Source organism: Calypte anna, chromosome 28 (assembly GCF_003957555.1).
Source record: "Calypte anna isolate BGI_N300 chromosome 28, bCalAnn1_v1.p, whole genome shotgun sequence".
Taxonomy (NCBI): Eukaryota; Metazoa; Chordata; class Aves; order Apodiformes; family Trochilidae; genus Calypte; species Calypte anna.
The window spans coordinates 184,500-203,097 of NC_044273.1; the positions used below are offsets into that span (position 1 = coordinate 184,500).

Consider the following 18,598-nt stretch of genomic DNA (forward strand, 5'->3'; position numbering starts at 1 on the left):
GGGAAACGGAGTGCTGGCCCCAGTGTTTCAAAGCTGCAGCTCTGCTCTCCTGCGTGCTAAGAGGTTCACTTACAATCCCAGCGGAACGCGAAGTGGTTCGGAGTCTGCGCTGGCGGGGAGAGTAAATCCAGTACCTCCCATCTGTGAACTGGATGGCCCCAGGGCAAGTGAAGTGAGAAAGGAAACAGGAAAAAAAGGATGATGTGAAAGAAAGGATGAAAGAGAAAGCAAAAAAACCAAGGGGTTGAGCAGCTCCAGGCCTGAAGGGATCAGTGGGCAGGAAAGCTGTGCATGCGTGGGAAGAGCAGTACCCATGCTTTGCCATAATCTTTTTTCCCCTGCCACACTTTTATTCCCCTGTGAGTGAACAGGAGGATAAAGTGCTCTCCTTTCCAGAGCAGACTTCCAAAAACCACATAACAGTCCCCTGGGACTTGGACAAATCACCTTGTGCACACAGCATGCCTTCACCACCCATCACCCCTGGAGCACTCCTGCAGATCAGCTGTGGTCCAAGCCCTGCCGCACTCTGCTGCGGCCTTGCTTGTACTCCAACTAAGTGGTTTTTCAAAGAGAGCGCCCATAGGAACCCAGATCAGCTTTTCCCTTCATCCCAGCAGTGACAAACACTCCACAACACACATTTAATGCAAAACTCAAGGACTCGGATGAAGTATGAAATGCTGATGAGCAGTCAGTCACGCTCTCTGTGAGCACACACAGCACACAGATGGTTTCCTCTGGACAGAGGTGCCCCTCAAGTTGCAGCGGGTACCATATGCCCAGGGACAGGGAGCAAGAGGAGCTGACTCTTGCCAGAAGACACTTGCCAGTGGAGCAGACAGTATCTGCACGCAGTTTGCACACAGCTGCCATCCACAGGCAAAGAAAGAGCAGCCGGTGTTAGAGGGAGCTGTTTGCATTTCGAACAGCATGCACAAAATCCAAAAAACCCAAACAGAAAAGCTTTTAAAATGGAGCTGATTCCTTCCACAGCTCCCACGAGCCTCGGAATGACTCGGCAACGAGTGAGCAGCTCTGCAGCAGTCACGCAAGCACAGGGAAAGGCAAACGTTGCCATTTTTAGGTTAGCCTGGAGGAGCTCATCACAAGGGCTCAGCTCATCTCCATTGCCATGTAACTGACAGCACGGAGTTGGAGCAGGGAGGACCTGGGCACCTTTTCTAACGAGAAGGTTCCAGTGCCCAAGCACAGGGAGAGCTCTGATGGGTCAGACACTCAGGTCTGCCTCAGAATCCATGGGGTAGGTACATGTTGCTAAAAACTCTCCCCTGGTCTGCAGAGGCTGCTCAGACATTGTGAGAGCTGACTGAGGCACACAGCATCAGGCTCCATGGCACTCTGCTGCCAACCAGCAATCACCTCACTTACTCCCTGTCTCAGCACTAGATTTCCACTGCATCAACTAATGCCTCTACCTGCAGGGAAAGGAAAAGTCAGAGTTCACCAGAGCCCAAGGTCAGCCCCACTGCAACCACCTCCCTTCTGTCTTAGGCCACTGCAGCACATTTGTGTTCAGGAAAGCCGCTGGGCTTGCTGGCTGAGGAAGGAAGAACCTCTCAGTTGCACCTACAGACACCTTCATTTGTCCCAGGAGTGAACACTCCAGCCTAGGCAAGTCCTTCAGTGCTTGTGCTGGGAACTGGAGCAGCACACCCATGGCAACACCCACAGCAGCACTGCCACCCATCTGAGCCCCACTAAGTGCTGTTTAGAGTCCTCCAAAGGATAATCCAGTTTCCTGCATTCAGAAACCCATCCAGCATTTAGATCCCAAGCTGCTCAACAGGAAGCATGAGGCAGACACAGCACTGTACCCAACTAATTTGACTTTGTTCAACCTTTCCTGTCAGACCCCTAACAGGCCAGCTGGAGAAGGTATCTTACAAAGTATATGTCTGTGACTGGCACATCATCTTCATCCGAGGCCTGGCTGGCTGGTTCGGAGGCCTGGCTGGCTGTTTCCACCTCTATTGTAGCTGTGGATGTTACAATGGCACAGGCTGATGAAGCTGCCTCTCTAGAGGGGAGAAGGAACAACAAGTTTAGTCACTGTGACCAGAAAAATAACAAGCAAGACTGTATCATTTATTACAGAGGAGGTGAAGATAGCTCCCCTGTCACATCCAGAAAGATCAGGTCAGAAGTAACATCACTCAGCTTCACTGAGCTGTCTGGGGGAGCACCTCTCTCTCCAGGAAAGCTGGTGACCCACAGCCAGTCTGCAGCACAAGCTGCCCTGGAGCAAGGACACCAGGTAGGGCTCAGCAAAGCTGCCCAGCACTCCAAAACACTCACTCTTTGTCATCTTCTTCAGGAGCTACGATCTCAACATCACATTTGGGTTCCAGCTCGACACTGATCTGCTGAAGTTCCTCCTCAACCCGCACCTCCTCATGTGACCTGGAAACCAAAAAGAGACATGCCCAAAGGCTTGGCTGGGCACTAGTTATGCAGAGTCCTCAATTTTAGGTCAGCCTGAAGCAGTCCTGAGTCAGCTCAGCCTCCTCACACCACAAAGACCCAGAGGAGTGAGCTGTGCTGGTCTGCCCCAGCATGTGGCTGTCACCCACTCGTGGCACTGAGCTCCCAGCACAGAGTAACCAGAGGGAGCCATTAGACCTTCCAGGAGTGAGGATTTGGATAACCAAAACTCCCAGGCAAAAGAGCCCGTGCTGTCAGATCACAGTGCTCAAGACTAATGAGGTGGGAAAAGAGGACAAGAAGAAAGGGATTAATGAGCCAGTGCTGCAGAAAAGACAGGCAGTGTCACATGGAATACAGGAGGAAAGAGAAGAACTGGCCTCCAGGGAAAACCTCTGTCCAGAGTTAGCCTGGCATTAGCTATCAACTGTACAAGGGCCAAAGCCTCTGACCTTTTCCAAGGCTCCCAGATGACCAAAACTGCTTGAGCACATTCCAGGGTTAACAGCAAATTTATCTGCATGCACAGGAGCTGTCTGTGAGTCTCCAGTTTAATACCTCATGCTATTAAAATAATTGCTTGTGCTAGCAGGGCAGGCTCCATACTCCTCCTGGAAAGGAAGAGCAGGCACTTGCCAAGCTGAGGGCACAGTCTCAGGGCAGGGTGAGCTGCAGGGAGCTGGAGCAGGAGCCAACAGGCAGCACTCCTGGCCAGCTCAGGGCTGGGGAACTTGCTTCTCATGTCCTCACAGGGGTGGATCCTGGAAACCCAGAGGGAATTCCCCAGCAGATTAGAATAACGAGAGGTGTGACACGTTCTTGAGCAAATTGGATAAGGTCTTTTTCATTTTAGCTCAGGAATGTAAATTCATGCTTTAATAACTTTGTTCTGGTTTTTGCCAGGGAAGACAGAATGCACTACAAGCACACAAATTCTGGCTCCCCTACAAAGGGCAGCACCAGAAATAGGGAAACTAGGCAAAAAACAGCAAAGGCAGCCACATTTGTGTGGGGTGGTTGTAGCTGTGGCAGTTCTGTGACAGAGATTTACCACTGACCAAGAGGCTAAAGCTCCCTTTATGGCTCAGGGACATTCTTTGATTCACCTGACCTATTTCTGGATGAGCAGTCACATCCTAGAGCAACTCCCTCTCTTAGGTACCAAGGGAGTTTGGAGTAACCTGGATGAAGTCACCGCATTTTGCAAAAATATTGCCCGAGTCAGTCTTCAGTTTTCAGTAGTTTTGTACAATCCATTCTGCAGAAGGTGAGGTCTTTTTAAGATACCTGACACTTGAACAGTTTCTGTCAATCAAAAGCAAGCAGATCCTCCCTACCAAGTGACAGGAATTTACCAAGATTCAGTGATATGCAGCATCCAGAGGTACTTTCATTAAGAAACACCATGGAAAAGGACTTTTTTTCCACAGTGCATGTGGTCTGAAGCTCAGCAAATCATCAAAGGTAGAAAAATGTCTGTAAGATGGTGCAAACCCTCATCCTCCTAAGTCCTTGCTTTCCTCTGCAGCAGCTGACTGCAGGGAGAGAGGACATCAGCCTGTTCAGCAGCTCCTCTGGCTATGGCATATCCTAAGACTGAGTCTCTGCATTTCAAAGTCTGCAACTTACAACACTTACAAGACATCCTGGAAAGCTAGAGCAGAGTCAGCAGCAAACACAGGGTCCTCATGCAGATCCCACTAACACAGACAATAGGGTCACTTTTACTGGTGCAAATATATGCAAGATAATTATATGAAACGAGCCTCTAAATCCAGACATTCCTGTGCACTAGGGAATTTCTGTCCTACCTTGCCCTTGGCTCTGAGCCACCCATCACCACAGGAGGGGAAAAAACCCTGCAAGTACCTGAGTTTCTAAAAACACTGGCAACTAAGAAGTCTCTAGGACTAAGGGTGCTTAGAACCTCACGAACTCAAAGTCCTTTCCCATATTCACACCCAGCACACCAGGTGGCAGGAAGACGCACAGGGTAGAAATCTTTGGGCTGTAAGGCTTGCTTACCCAGAAGGGGACATAAAATGACCTTTCTTGATTCTGGTGCTGGTTGAGTGGGTAAATTTGGGCAGCTTGGTTGTCTGCTTTCCCATCAAGTAACAAGGGTGATATTTAAGATTCTTTGCAAAGCACCAAGAGATCTGATCATAAGGAAACTTCTGTGTCAGAAATGGGGAGAGTTTGACTCAGCTCAGAGTTTGAGGTAGCTCATCACCCTGAAGAGGACCACACAAAAATCTTGGGGTTGTCAAGATCCCCATCCAAGAAGCTATTGCAAAGGGACGAAGATGTGATCTCTAAGAAGACAGAAGACACTTTCTCACCTGCCATCCTGCCCCGAGGACTGCGTGCGCCTCCTGCAGACAGAAATCAGAACAGTTGAGTTTGAGGAGTGATTTAAGCCAGAAATCTTACACTGCCCCTAAATTTAACTCCCCACCCCATGAGGGAGATGTTCTACTTAAAAGCTGACACTTCTCCCAGCAATAATTAATCCCATCAAAGCTGTGTCTGCTTGCTTCTAGGAGACATTTAATTAAAATCAGTCATTTGCATTCCAGAGCTCAGGGCAGCCCGCTGAGATCTGTGGCACAAAGAGGGGGGGAAGCTGCTGGGTTCCAGTGGGAGCAGGGGATGAGTGTCCTCACCTGTACCTGGGCTGCTCAGAGGTTTCCGAAGGGGATCGCTCAGGAACAGAGAGGGATGTTGAAGATAGTGTTGTGGCTATGGAGGCTGTGGTAGCTTCTTCAAAGGAAGGAGGTGTGCAGGGTAGCAGGTCTGGTCTCCCTGCTGGCCCAGAGTGGAGGGCAAGAGAGATGCAGGAAGAAAAGGATGAGTAGGTCAAACACCAACACCTCACCTACACCAGCACTCTGAGAAGTTGTTCCACCATCACCTTGCACACCCTCACTGGGACTGGTCACTTCAAAGCACAAAGAGGCAACAAGTTTCACTGAGTTCATAAACACAACAATTTCTTCCACAGCAACCTCTAGAGAGAGCCAGTAAACACCATTTCCAGCAGGAAACATGGGGCTAAGTGAAGACATCTCACTGCTTACCAAAGCTGGATTAAAGGCTTGGATTGCCAGAGATGAATATCCAAGTGAATTAAGGGATGAATCAAGTGCTCACTGTTTTGCACAGGTAGAGATCTAACACCTATGCACTAGAGGAGCCTGTCCTTCACCACTGCTCTGTAAGTCTTGTCCAGGGATGTGATGAAAAGGCAGCACAGAACCAATCCATTCATTTTTTTCATTGGAAAGATCTTGCCCCTTATAACTGTCCAAACACTGTCATTAGAGCCCTGCATGTCCCAGTCCCATTCCCCCCCATATTTTTTTAAAGGATAGAAAATTCAACTTTCTGACCATGTTTGGGCTATGACTGCTGGTACCTGTTGGCAGCAGCTGCCTTGCAGCAGTGACTCAAGTGACCATGTTTACTGCAGACCCACAGAGTGATGCAAAGAAGGGATTTGGTCTTCTTCAATGCAGGGGTGCTGCTTTCCTAGCCAACTACCTGCTAGTGCTGTGACAGAACAGTAACCCCTTACCTTCTCCCCTGTCCTGGTTAAGTTTAGCACCTGCAAAGTACAGCAAGACATGCAATGAAGAGGTATCTATCACAGAAGATGTGGTTGGTGCACAGTGGGAACTTAACAAGAACAGGGGAGGATCCTAAGGAAGTGCTAAGGAAAGTGAGGGTAATCACACAGCCATCAGCCACCAAACAAGAGCATTACCTTCATCATCAAGCGTAGGGTAACTCCTGGCTGCACGAAGATCATACTGGGTGTCATCCTTTTCAGAGGGAAGCTGGCTGGCTGAAAATGCAGCTGTTGGACCAACCGTTTTGACAGCCAGCAAGGCACTGCGCCCTTTCTTTGAGGGAGAGGACTTCAGAGCTGGATGAGAAGTGAAAAAGATGAAATTACCACCAACAACTATTGCCCCACCAAAGGCACTCTTCCCTTCATAGGGAGAGACCTCTGCACTCTGACACAGACACACACACACTCTGCAAGTGCCACCTCCAAAGGGCTGAGCCTGAGTCAGGCTGCAGGGAGAGCTGCTGGGTGGAGCATGAGCAGACTAAAGCAAGCCATGGCAACACAAGGGCTTTGCAGCGACAACCCAAGGGCTTTGCAGCTCCCCAGCATTGGTCCACAACACAGCAGAAAAGCCTGCTCCAACTGTGACCCAGAAGCTTTCCATGTGGACTGAAGCAGCAGGACGGAGACAAGGCTCTGCCTCTCCCACATCACAAGGGCAACAGCTCTTGGACTAGGTACTTACAGGAATTTTTTCTAAACACCGTGTTGGTCATGAATTTGAAGAATCTCTCTGCATAAAAGCTAGGTCTGTGTACTGACACCGTGTCCTACAAAGGCAAGGAGCAATTGTTTAATTTTAAAATTATCCCTCAAGGCTGATTTTCCCTAACAAGCAATGCAGTCTTTTTTATTCCAACATTTCGCACTGACAGAGCCTTATAAATGGAAAGGCTTAACTCAAATGATCTGATTAATGCTATAAATAAGCCTGAAGCATTGCCTTTGATTTGAATGCATTTGATTATATTCTTGCTATAATTTTATAATGGATTTTGGTGATTTGATCCCTTTGGCAACTTCCTGGATCTTTCAAATATTGGCCTGATTACATACATGAAATTTCTTCTGGCTTTGCTGGCTGACATTCATAGCACACTGGGATACCTTTGCATACAACATGGACACCAAAATTCAACCAAGAGGCTCCTTACACTAAAAACGTTTTGCACTTTTTATTTAAAATGCTAAAACTGAAGCTGTCTCTGCTTCTGAGGTTTGACTGCTACCACGAGTAGGCATCTACACATTTCCTTTGCCCTGGTATTCAATACATGATGCTGAAAGAGTTTCCACATCCAAGGTTGTTCTTTCATAAACATGCACCTGGCTGCTGCAGCAGACAAGGAAGTATGGAGAGATTTATTATCAGCTTACTGAAGTGGAAACACACTCAATCACCAAAGAGAGCAAAGGCAAAGGTTCCCCGACACACACACGAATACACACGCCTGGTGTGTACAGATCCTAGTGTCATGGGGAGGAGGAAGATGCCAGATGGGAGTAGAGGAGGAAAGCTGGTAGCATGACAGCTAAACATGTGAGGAGGTGGAGTGAGCAAAACAATCTGATTGGGAACAAGCAGCGCTACACCGCTGTGGAGGACACAAGAGGCAAGAACTATTCCCTTCATCAGCTTCAACTGTGCCAGTTCAGGAACTATAAATAGCCAGGTAATCAGCACCAACTAGCATAAATGAAGCCAAGGCAGGTAATCCTGTTGAGGCTTGGGCAATTCCTACCTACAGATGTACAGACACTCACCCCATCATGGACAAGGGCCTTCCAGGTATGTTCTAGCTTCTTAATGAACCTAATTCCAGGGGAGAAGTGGAGAGAAAAAGAAAGAAACAGATTCAGGCATGTACTCTGTATCTAAGCCACCTTTCATACTCCACCCAGGACAAGTCACTAAGCTGCTAGCGGCTCCTCCTCTATCTGGAGTGCAGCTTTCCTCCAGCCAAGAGAGGTCACCTGAGCACACCCACATTTTTGCCTGTAGGTCAGGACTGCCTGGAAACCCCACAGAGAAGGAGAAGCTGGGCTGGAAGAGGGGCAGAAAATCACTTTCCATCCTTGGAGATATGCTACCCACCCTAGGCAAAGAGACAGGAAGCTTCTTTATCAGCAACCTATTAGATCTTACAAAAATGGCTTTGTGTCACCAGCTGTTCTAAGGACAGGATAAAAACCCACAGCCCCTTCCTGCTTTCATTCAGTATTAAACCAGGTGTTAGCAAACTTAAAGGACAGATGAGTGCTAAGTTACCTACCTGTATGACTGCAAGATATCTATTATTCCTACATGCAGCAGGAGACGCTCTCCTTTGCCATTCACTGCTGGGATTCCTCCCATCCTGCAGGTAAAACAAAACCTCAGTGAATGCAGCCTCAAAAAGAGCAGTTGTAACACCCCTGAGACCTGCAGAAGGGTGGACAGCAGCACTAAAACATTAAGAAACACCCTCCCAATCTTGGTCCACAGAGCAAGAGAGACAGTCACAAGAGCAACCTGCAGCCCAAGAGTCACAGACTGGGCACAGGACAGGCTTTCAGCAGAACCCCCAACCTACAGCAACACCACTTACGCCAGTGCTTGGCTACATTGCTGTTTGTTAATTGCACTGGAACGACCTCAGGATGCTGTCAGGGACTCCAAAGATGGAGCAATGGAGAACAAACTCCAAGCTCCTAGGGACAGGCTGATCCCTGCTTCCACTCCAGCATTTGGATGCTGAGCTAGAACTGAGCTAGTTTGGACTCCCCAGAGCATGGGTGGATGTTCAGAGGCTGTTACCTCCTGTTACTACAGCCTGGCCTGAGAGATCACTGTGAGGATGGAGTCTTACAGAATTATTTCTTACCACGTTTCCCCTTTCCCACCATGCTGCTTTACACCAGTGTCATCACCTGCAGGAGCGACATCAGAGCTCACTCTGACAGTCCCTAAGGGTCTCACTAGGGATTTTCTACTCCAGCCTCCACCTTTGCCTCTCCCAGCAGCCCAAGAGAACCAGGTGTGCACCTACGTGTCATCTGTGTCTATGGACTCCCCCCGGGCAGCCCCACCCTGGATGGACTCCATGGCTGTGGAATAAAGTGCCTTCTGCCCCACGGGACGCTTCTCATCCGATGTGCTGTGCGCTCCCTCTGACAGTCGCTCCCGTTCTTGCTGGTCTATATTATGAACCCCAAGCAGGAGGCTGTAGTCCATGATTTTAAAACTTTCCAATACCTATAGGTTAGTGTTGAGTTTAAGAACAAAGACAAAACATCAGGCCAGCACCTCAAATATAGCACAAATCCCAAAGCATGGAACAGCCCATGCACATTCCCACTAACAGCTCCTTCACCAGAACCTGAACATTTCTGAATCAATGCTCAACTCTGGACTTGATTACATACAGAGTGTGGCCATCCCACAATCGACCCAAAGGGATGAAGGCTTGCAAATAACACTGTTATATCATGTATTGGCTGCACATTGTATAGAAAAAAGGTCTTTAGTCCCCAAAGCCTAGCTACATGTGCAGCAGGCTGACACAATTTGATGCACCAGGCAAAGGAACGCAACCTTAGTCCTCAGAGGCTGTCACCAGGTCTAACTCCACTGCTTTGCTTTCAGGAAAAAGGGCAGTAGAAGGGATTTACCCTGCTTTGGTGTCAGCTGATTAGTAGAGGTCTCAACCATTTGCTCTTCCTCATACTGAAGAGCCACAGAACTTCATTAACCTGCTCCCCTTCTTACCAGACAGTCTCGTTGCAATGTTTTTGTCAATGCATTGAAGGTGTCTACATCCAACATCAGGCCCTCAGGCATGTCTTGTATGAAGTCTAGATCCTTGTATGTAGGGCTGGACTTCTCTTTCTCCTTCTTGGATGCCCGGCGTTTATAAGTTGAGCCTTTCAGGTCGAACTTCAGATGCATTTTCACCACACGAGGCAGAATGTTGTTCATTACAACCACACGGATGTTTTTCCCTCCTGATTGCACACAGTACAGTCCATAAAACTTTGGCAGCAGTGTCCGTGGGTTCTGGTTTAGATTCTGCAGCAGGGTGAGGGGAAAAAAGTATGGGGAAAGGTCATTTTGGCAGAAGACTCCTGCTGTGTTCAACACAAAGCATGTTCACAGATCCTGAAGCAGTCAGACTGGCGTTTCTTCATCTAGAGATTTTCTGAACTTGATATGAGCGCTTACTGTACACATTTGACAAACTCTGGCATTTCAGTGGCATTAGGGCCTGTGAATACCACTCTGCCTTGAATACAGGGGATGAGATGTACATAACTCTCTGGGCAAATATTCAAGTCCGGAAATTCCCTGCTTTCCCCATCAACAGCAGCTAAAAAAGGGAAACCAAACTGGAAGAGAAATAAACACCCTGAGTGGGAACTTCAAGTTTAAAAATAACAGCAATCTTCATCTCTTCACAAGAGTCAGAAATGAAGAGCTGTTCTCTGGCCCAGAATAAACCAGGGACATGGTATTTTTTTTATACAAAACAACATCAATTTTCTCTTCCTTTTCCAGAATTGCTTTATAAAACACAGTTGGTCAGAGAGCACGGATATCCTGCTCAGCTATCATGTCCTTTTTTAGGCAGCAGTATTATTAGGAATGACATGACAGGCATGATTTGCTTGTCCAGCTGTGGGAAAATTTGGAAAGGAAAAAGAGCATCTCTTCATGCTATGAAACAAAAGACAGAGCTGACATTCTCTGACAGAATGCAGTAGCCCAACCACTATCACAGTTTCATGCCCCTCCTCATCTCACCTATACAGGTGAGCCCTCTTTGAGTGTTCTTATCAACATGGTGCAAGCAAAAACCAACTGGCAGACAAGACTAAATGCAAACAGCACTTGCCCAGCTCCTAAGTAACTCATGACACTACACTCTGACTCCTTTTACATGGAATGGGTTTCTCAAGACTATCAGAGAGATAATGTGTAACCCACAAACACTGGAATGCTACAACAAGCAGCACATCCTCTGCACCAGCCAGGTTAAGTTCAGTATAATTCATTACACTGGCTGCTAGCCAGGATAACTGCAGAGTTCAGGACACACTGCAGCTCCATTCTTACTCAAACCCCTACACCTGATATACTACATAGATTAGGCAACAGGCAACACTTTTTGAAAGCTCATTCTGTCCAGGAACTTGGCTGACACTTGCAAAAGCAAGCGACTGGCTGTGAGTTATATACAGACACTTAGACACTGCCTTTCTTTGGCAAATTTTCCCTGATAAACACCGAGCAAATATATTCATAAAACCAGTGTCTGACCACATAAATCAAATCCATTGCAACATGCATGCAGGTGGGGCAGTGTTAACACTGCCTGCCATTACCTTCTCCTCAGCTTCTCCACAGCAAACAAACCCTTGGTTGGTTTGAACTGAAATTCAGCTCATTTACAGAGCTGGAACCATTGACCCGTTATGCAGGAAGACAAGTCCTGGTTTACATGCCAAAATATTGGTTTGGTTTTGATTTACTATTTGTCACCACAAGGAAGTCCTCTGGATCTCACTATATTGCCTTGCTAGCCTGAAGATTTAGGCAACAACTACTGGCAGACTGGCAGTAGCTTTTAGCCTTGTACAGGACAATCAGCAACTGCTTTCAGAGCAACTCTGCTCAACAGAGAGAACTCTGTTCAACCCAGGGACAGCAGTGTTTTCCCCATAACCCCATGGTGGTTGTGTTATTGCAGTCAACAGCCATCCCCAAAGCCAGGCCCAGGCAGATGTACAATGCCAAGCAAAGAATGACTGACCTCTGGGGAATGGACACCCAGAAACACACATCTAGGAAGCCACTTTCAGGCCAGAATATGCCCACAAGCTATGGCACAATTATCTGCCACAAGTGCCATGGAGTTTGCAAATAACTGGCAGGATTTGTGTTTCTGTGCCTGGCTTTGTGTTAAGTGTCCCTAGCACAGGGTGGGCAGGCCACAAGAGGTCCAGGTGGAGGACCTGCCCTGTGCCTTGCTTTGGATAGAAAAGCTGCCATGACAAACCCAAGTCAGGTCTGAGGTGCTGGGTGATACCCACCATGTAGTAGCCAGGAAGGAGCTTTTGTAGGAATTCAGCTTCCTTGTGCATCACAGTTTTTATGATGAATTCATCATCACTGGTAACGTAGAAGAGGGAGCCACTGGCACCAGGGTTTGACAGCTCTATGAGAGGCTCATTACACAGGGAGTACTAGGGAGGAAAAAAAAAAAAAAAAACAAAAAAAAAGAGATAATGCTTTTAGACCCAACTTATTGTACACGGAGTTCTACCCCACAGAGGGCTTTCCCCAGCACACTGTTGCCTTGTGAGATTAAGGGGTAGCAAAGCTTAAGTGAGAACTATTTTCATTATAGGTTAGGTCAAAGCTGATGGACAATTTGCAATTAGAGACAGAGATTGCAGTTCAGAGCATCCCAACTGCTCAAAATCAAGTTAATAATCTGCTTTCAGTAACCTCCAGGCTTTATAATGACATCTTCTCTTTTCCCATTGTGTGTGCAGCACATTCAGCCTCCTTTCAGTGCAAGTGCAGATGGAAAGACAGGATTTTAAGAGCTGTAACATTCTGCTCAGAATACCACATATCACCATGCTGGAGGGAACAGAATGCACTGGCTGTTCTCTGCAGCCTCCTCTGGCCTTGTGCTCCCCTGTTACAGTTACATGTCACCCCCCAAATCCTGCCACAAACACACCAAAAGTATTGTGCCCATGGGAGAAGAGAGGCATCAGCACCGTGTGTGCACAGCAAGGGGCACTGCAAAGGGAACTGCACTGGGAGGACATTTTGAGACATCAATGTACAAACAGCAGGTCCATGATGTGGCTAGCAACAGGAAATAAAACAAAAGGAGCAAACAGGCATATGGTACCAATCCCAGGTACCAACCCCAAGGAGCTGCGTAGATGAAGTGGGGTCAGGGCAGCATCAGGGGAGAGCTGCCACAGCAAGAAGTAAGATGGGGAGAGGGAGGTAAGGTATGTAATGGACATAATCAGAGCAATAAATTAAATACTCATCATTACATACTGAAAACAGCTTTCAGCAGTGCACAGATTCATGATCCAAGACTTTATCAAGTTAATTATCTCATGCATAATTAAAGGCATTTGCTGCTGTGGCAGGCTAGAGAGAATCAGGAGAAGCAGAAGCAACAAATCAGAGCTATGACCTTTGCAACTGAGGCAGTCTCTTTGCCTCACCCAAGTTTTGAATCGTTCATCAAATCAGTCAGCACTGTCTTGGATGGCACAGATGGGGACCACTGTTACTGTCAAGCTGTGCAATGGCACAGATTTGTTTCTACTTGTAGGATTTCATCTACAATTGCCCCTACCTACAGGTGAAGTAAAAAAAAATAAAATAAAAGGGCTATTAAAAAAGAGGGAGGGAGGAACACTTGTATGAATGTGTTCCCCTCTCTGGTACAACAAATGTCCTTTTTCTAGAGAGCAGGACATCACATATATGCAAGGAACCACATCCAACCCAAGACTATTAGGGTCATTAAAAATACTATTAAGCATTTTAAAAACTATTATGTATTTATAGGTATTTTTTCCAGCTATGAGAAGCTTTCTGAGCAAAAGAACAAGCTGTATTTTATTCTGTCTTAGTAAGATTATTAAAATAACTACACTCACATAGCTCTCAAGTGAGTATACAGGGAAAAATCCCCGGCCTTGTCCTCAGAGCCCCAAGGGACATTACAGGGTTGCATCCAGCAGAACACAACTCCTTTTGCTTGTAAACACAGTAGGTTACTGTCACCACAAGCAGCAGAGAGGGAACCCCAGTGCATAGTTTAAACAGCACTCACTCTGTGCAGATCATTTCCTTTCCCTCCAGTGTAAACCAGCAACTACCTCTTAGCAAACAATGACTTGAACTAAGTGGTGCTGGTCTTGCTGGGACTGTCACTGGATCTCCTCCAAAACTGAGCAGTGTCTGTGAAACCACAGCCTGTTCCCACTCCTTGTTGGGATGATAATGATTCCTCAACTCTTTTCTGCCTGATTTCAGGCAAGAATTGGCAACAGCCTTGATTTAGGGGCAATTTTTTTGTGTAGCTCTCAATCATTTCACATACGAGAGAGAAATCCACAAAGATATCCATACCAAATAATCATCTGGACGAATCCCAAAGAGTTCTCTGAAGTACCGGAAAGCCACTGGTGCATAGGTCTTGAACCTGAAGTCAGCGTAGTGATGGGCAGGGGTGAGATTGCTGCCTTCACTGCACAGAACAGACACTAGGTGAGCAGGGCCTCTGTGTTACCATCCCCCAGATACCTACAGTCACATCAAGGCTCCTGCATACTGAAGATGAACTGAGCCTTGCAAAAAGATGTCTTAGGAACAACAACAATCTTTCTTCTCTGGCAGGACAAGAGAAAAATAAGCTTTAAATTATCTGCCAAAATCTATTTCCAAAGAGCACAAGGAACCACCACTTGCCAAGCAGAATGTGTTTCCACAGAGAATATAGCTTTTATGAGCTTGGTTTATTCAAAGTTAAAGAGCTCACAAAACAAGCTTCTTCCATCTCAAACGTGGTATAATTTTGTGGAAGAAATTCTATGTAGAAAGGTAGAAGGAAAAGCATATAGGAAGGCTAAAAAACCAATACGGCATCTGACACTGGACTTCCCTGCAAGCAGTGCACTGAAGAATCTAATACTTTCCACTGTTATGTTTGTATGTAATGGATGCATATTCAAAACATTCAAAGCATCCAGCCCTGTGATCTAATGACAAACAGAATCTCTCTTGAAAAATCAGCGAGTGGAGAAGAAATAATTCACTTTGTCTCCTTTACCTTGGGAAAAAAATGCTCTCTACCACGTAGAAGTCCTGCATCAGGACATCTCTCTCTGGCTTGGAGCTCAGATTGCCAACAGTATATCCAATCCCTAGCTGGATGGCCCCCTTCAGAGTGGATGAGGTGGTCTAGCAGAAAGAAAAGAGCAGTCAGTGAGCATTTCACAACAGATCATAACGGTAACATCCCCTATACTACAAAACAGTCCTGTCTCTGACTTCTATGAGTTGTCTTGAACACTACACACTGCTAAACAGGTTCAGCCAGCTGCTGAAGAGACGGGTTAAAGCTTCCAAGCAGGTTTGCCATTGCAAGATTATGCAGTACAAGGATGCTGCATAAAAGCTACATCAGTTTGGTGGCTATTAACAATCTGAACCAGGGAAGCTGGGTTGGGTTCTTGCTGACCTTGGGCCCCAGCTTCTCTCCTCAGTACCCATCCCCACTTGACAAAACCAAACCTTTTTGTAAGTGGTTTCACCAGAAGCATCAACACCTCGATGGCCTATCTTCTTTCCCTGTGATGGTCCCTGCAAAGAAAGAACATGGCTAAAGCCCAGAGTAGTAGCTGACAAGAACAAGCAGAGCAGCACAGGCACAACCAGACTATCATGGCTCGGAAGGGCAAGAGGGATCACTCTTTACAGCTAGAGAAAAATCTGTGAAGTGCCAACAGATGTAATCTGCACCAGCAAGCCTTAAACAACGCTGTTTGAGCTATACATCCACCCCTCAAGACAAGAAGTTAACCACTCATCTGACACCCTCCATACTAAATGGGCAGAGCTCTCAGCAAAGATGCTGAGTTCAGGAAAGATCCACTCACCTCCCAGCTGCTGAGATTCTGCAGCACTTGTTTGACTGCAGATTCTCACTGACTTAAAATAATGATGCATTAATCATTGTGATAAGTTTATTCTTAAAAACCCCATGCCCTCAGGTGTCACACCAATACCTCGTGCTTCACTGGAGAAAAAAGAGACAGATAAGAGGAAGAACACAAGCCTGCTCCTGTGTTCACATGGAGATAATCCATTTAAGCAAGATTTCATTTGTTTACAATCCAAAGGACAAGCCCACACAGGGTGAACTGCAGTAACAGCTCTTCTTGAAGTTTTGCAAACAGTTTACAGAAATACTATAGGACTGTGAGCATTGTAGAGTGAGAGCAAACCTCCTCCTATCCCATTCTCCTTCTCCTTCTTTACCTCCAAGTCTGCCTTGGCCTTTTTTTTTTTTTTTTTTTACTGATTCAGGAGGAAGCAGCTTGTGGCTGCACTCTTCAACAAGCCAACATAACCATGTTTTGTGAAGTAGGACACAACTCCTCTTGCAACCCCAGGCATAGGGCCTCTACACTGGGGCACTGTTTCCTCTACTCCCCAGCTCTCCTGACACCCCACCACCCACCCAAAACTACTGGTGAGTCAGAAATTTTCAGGGATTATTTCCATTAAAGAAAAGCAAAGGCTTTCCTCTTAGCAGCATGCAGAGAGATCCAAGGTCATTTCTCAAAAAACAAGATTATGACTGTCTCTCTCAAGTGCAACACAGACCCAGCTCTCAGACCCAATGTCAATTTGACAATGTACTATTTTCTTCAGACTACAGAAATTCTTTGTGTTTTAGCTTTTAATCAAGAGATTAAAAGCTATTTTTGGTCAAACTGCCTGTACTTCTGGTACTTAGGGGCAGTCTGATGTCTCCTTCAAAAAATCTATTTCCTAACTCTGTCTCAAACATTTAGCACAGCCAGGCTTGCTTCTGAGAGCTCCTTCTGAAAGCAGATGTGATTAGCAGTACAGCTTATCCTTCCCATATAGCTTCTGACCAACAAACTGCATCCTATTACACCCAAGCTCAAAGCTGCATTGTCCTGCCTCACCACATGGCTCACCATCATCCTCTCAAAGCAATTAACAGGCACAGGTATTGGTTAAGAGATTACCATTATATGAAAAGCAGCAACAGAAGTCTATTCCACAGCCCCTTGCTCCACTGATGACTGTGTTTCCAGGGCATGAAAGAGTGAGACTATTCATGCATTGAATAAAGTAATCAACTTTCACAGAACCTGAGCTTCTACTATGCATGTTTCAGGGGAGGCAGAAAGAATCAAGTGTCATATTCCTGGCAGTTTTACAGGAAGCTTCTGCTGTTCATGTACGTAAATGCTCATTATCCCAGGTGAGTAAGGTAAAGAGCTATGTCAGAAAGTTAGATCAAATGAAAATCATTTGAACACGGTGCTCTACACCAAGAGTGTGGGCTTCAGGGGAACAGCTTTCAGACAGAGATCCTCCTACTAGATTCCATGCTGCCAACTGTGAAGAGTTTTCCTCCAGAAGGTGACAGTGATTCAGCTACCTGCAATGTGGATCATGTGTGGGAGATCAGTCCTCTCAAGGTGTTTCCTTGCTTGCTGGCTACACAAAGAACAGCCTTCTTGATGTGCTCCATGAAATGCAGGTGAGACCCAATGCAGAGCTCTGGAGATGCCCGAATATATGGATTGTCTATTTATCACCTTCAAGTTCTGGTGTGGAAGAGGTGCCCTCAGCAACTTACTTACAGACATCATGGATCACACAGCTAGAATCCCTTTATATCCCCTTTGTGATTGTAATGATGCCAATACAGGGACTCCATAGACCTGTAAATAATTTTCTTTTGCTCAAATAACAGATTTTTCAGTCATCTTAAATGTGTTCAGAAATCCAGCTTTGCTCAAAGAAGTCACGCAGAAGCATTTTCTAGAGCTCTGTGTTCTCATTTCCCAACATGGGTTTTTCAATGCCAGCTTTACGTGTCTCACCTCAGTGACTGCTGCCTTCTTCAGTGCCAGACCTGAGGAAAGAAGAGAAGGGCATCAGTAAAAGTAGGGACATAAAGAACCCCCCACTGATAAAATACCCCACTGCTTTGTTCTTTCAAGCAAGCTGGAAAGCCTTTAAAAGCAGCTGGTTTTGCTCAGTTTTCAGTTTCACTCGTGCAGGAGTCTGAAGCTATAGAGGTCACCCAATTTCATATTCAGAAGCACAAAGATGCACAATTTTTCCAAGTAATATTTTTTTCCTAGAGCCTTCAATAGTGAGAGTTCTTGTAAATCCCTGATGCACCGTAAATAATTGGTCCACATTCCACTGAAGTGTTGGTTACATACAGAAGCCCAAAGAAACACTTACGAAGCTGCTTTCCAGCCACTCAGAAGGCACTTGACAAACTATATTGATAATTGAATCTATTTATAGAATCCAATGTCAAAAAATATCACAAAAAATGAACACATCATTTATCTCTACCACTGCCTTTGGGAGAAGCCATCACTACTCCATTACAGTGAACAGTTAAAAAAAAAAAAAAATTCGGGATTTTGCCTAAAGCTTTTACATAGATCATTGGGGTTGGACACAGGCCTGAAACCTCCTCTAACATGATGCAATCTTTCCACTTCATAGCATGGGCCCAAGTCTGCAATGAGCTTATTTTTAGGCAACAGTGACAAACACAAGGTGTTTGCCAACCTACCTCGGGTGTAGGACCACAAGCTCCAGCCCAGCTGACTCTGGAGAGCCACCATCAACAAGGATTAAGAGCTGCTTAAAAGAGCTCTCCACCCCATCCTGGCAGCACAATGTCCCCTGCCAAGGCCCCTCCCCAGCCT

The 18,598-nt window shown here is 46.3% G+C and overlaps 1 protein-coding gene across 2 annotated transcripts in view; it reads right to left on the reverse strand.

Moving 5' to 3' along the window:
* Positions 1 to 18,598, reverse strand: part of PIP5K1C (phosphatidylinositol-4-phosphate 5-kinase type 1 gamma) — a 47,585-nt gene that overhangs the window by 6,808 nt on the left and 22,179 nt on the right. For both annotated transcript variants that reach the window (XM_030466153.1, XM_030466154.1), the window contains 15 exons: positions 17,750 to 17,781; positions 15,396 to 15,464; positions 14,932 to 15,062; positions 14,232 to 14,349; positions 12,149 to 12,301; positions 9,828 to 10,127; positions 9,109 to 9,314; positions 8,353 to 8,436; positions 7,844 to 7,892; positions 6,765 to 6,849; positions 6,212 to 6,373; positions 5,112 to 5,253; positions 4,788 to 4,820; positions 2,320 to 2,424; positions 1,909 to 2,041 (listed from right to left, as the gene is read on the reverse strand). In XM_030466153.1, the coding sequence (XP_030322013.1) occupies positions 1,909 to 2,041; positions 2,320 to 2,424; positions 4,788 to 4,820; positions 5,112 to 5,253; positions 6,212 to 6,373; positions 6,765 to 6,849; positions 7,844 to 7,892; positions 8,353 to 8,436; positions 9,109 to 9,314; positions 9,828 to 10,127; positions 12,149 to 12,301; positions 14,232 to 14,349; positions 14,932 to 15,062; positions 15,396 to 15,464; positions 17,750 to 17,781 (1,802 nt within the window). The remainder of the gene's footprint in view (positions 1 to 1,908; positions 2,042 to 2,319; positions 2,425 to 4,787; positions 4,821 to 5,111; positions 5,254 to 6,211; positions 6,374 to 6,764; positions 6,850 to 7,843; positions 7,893 to 8,352; positions 8,437 to 9,108; positions 9,315 to 9,827; positions 10,128 to 12,148; positions 12,302 to 14,231; positions 14,350 to 14,931; positions 15,063 to 15,395; positions 15,465 to 17,749; positions 17,782 to 18,598) is intronic.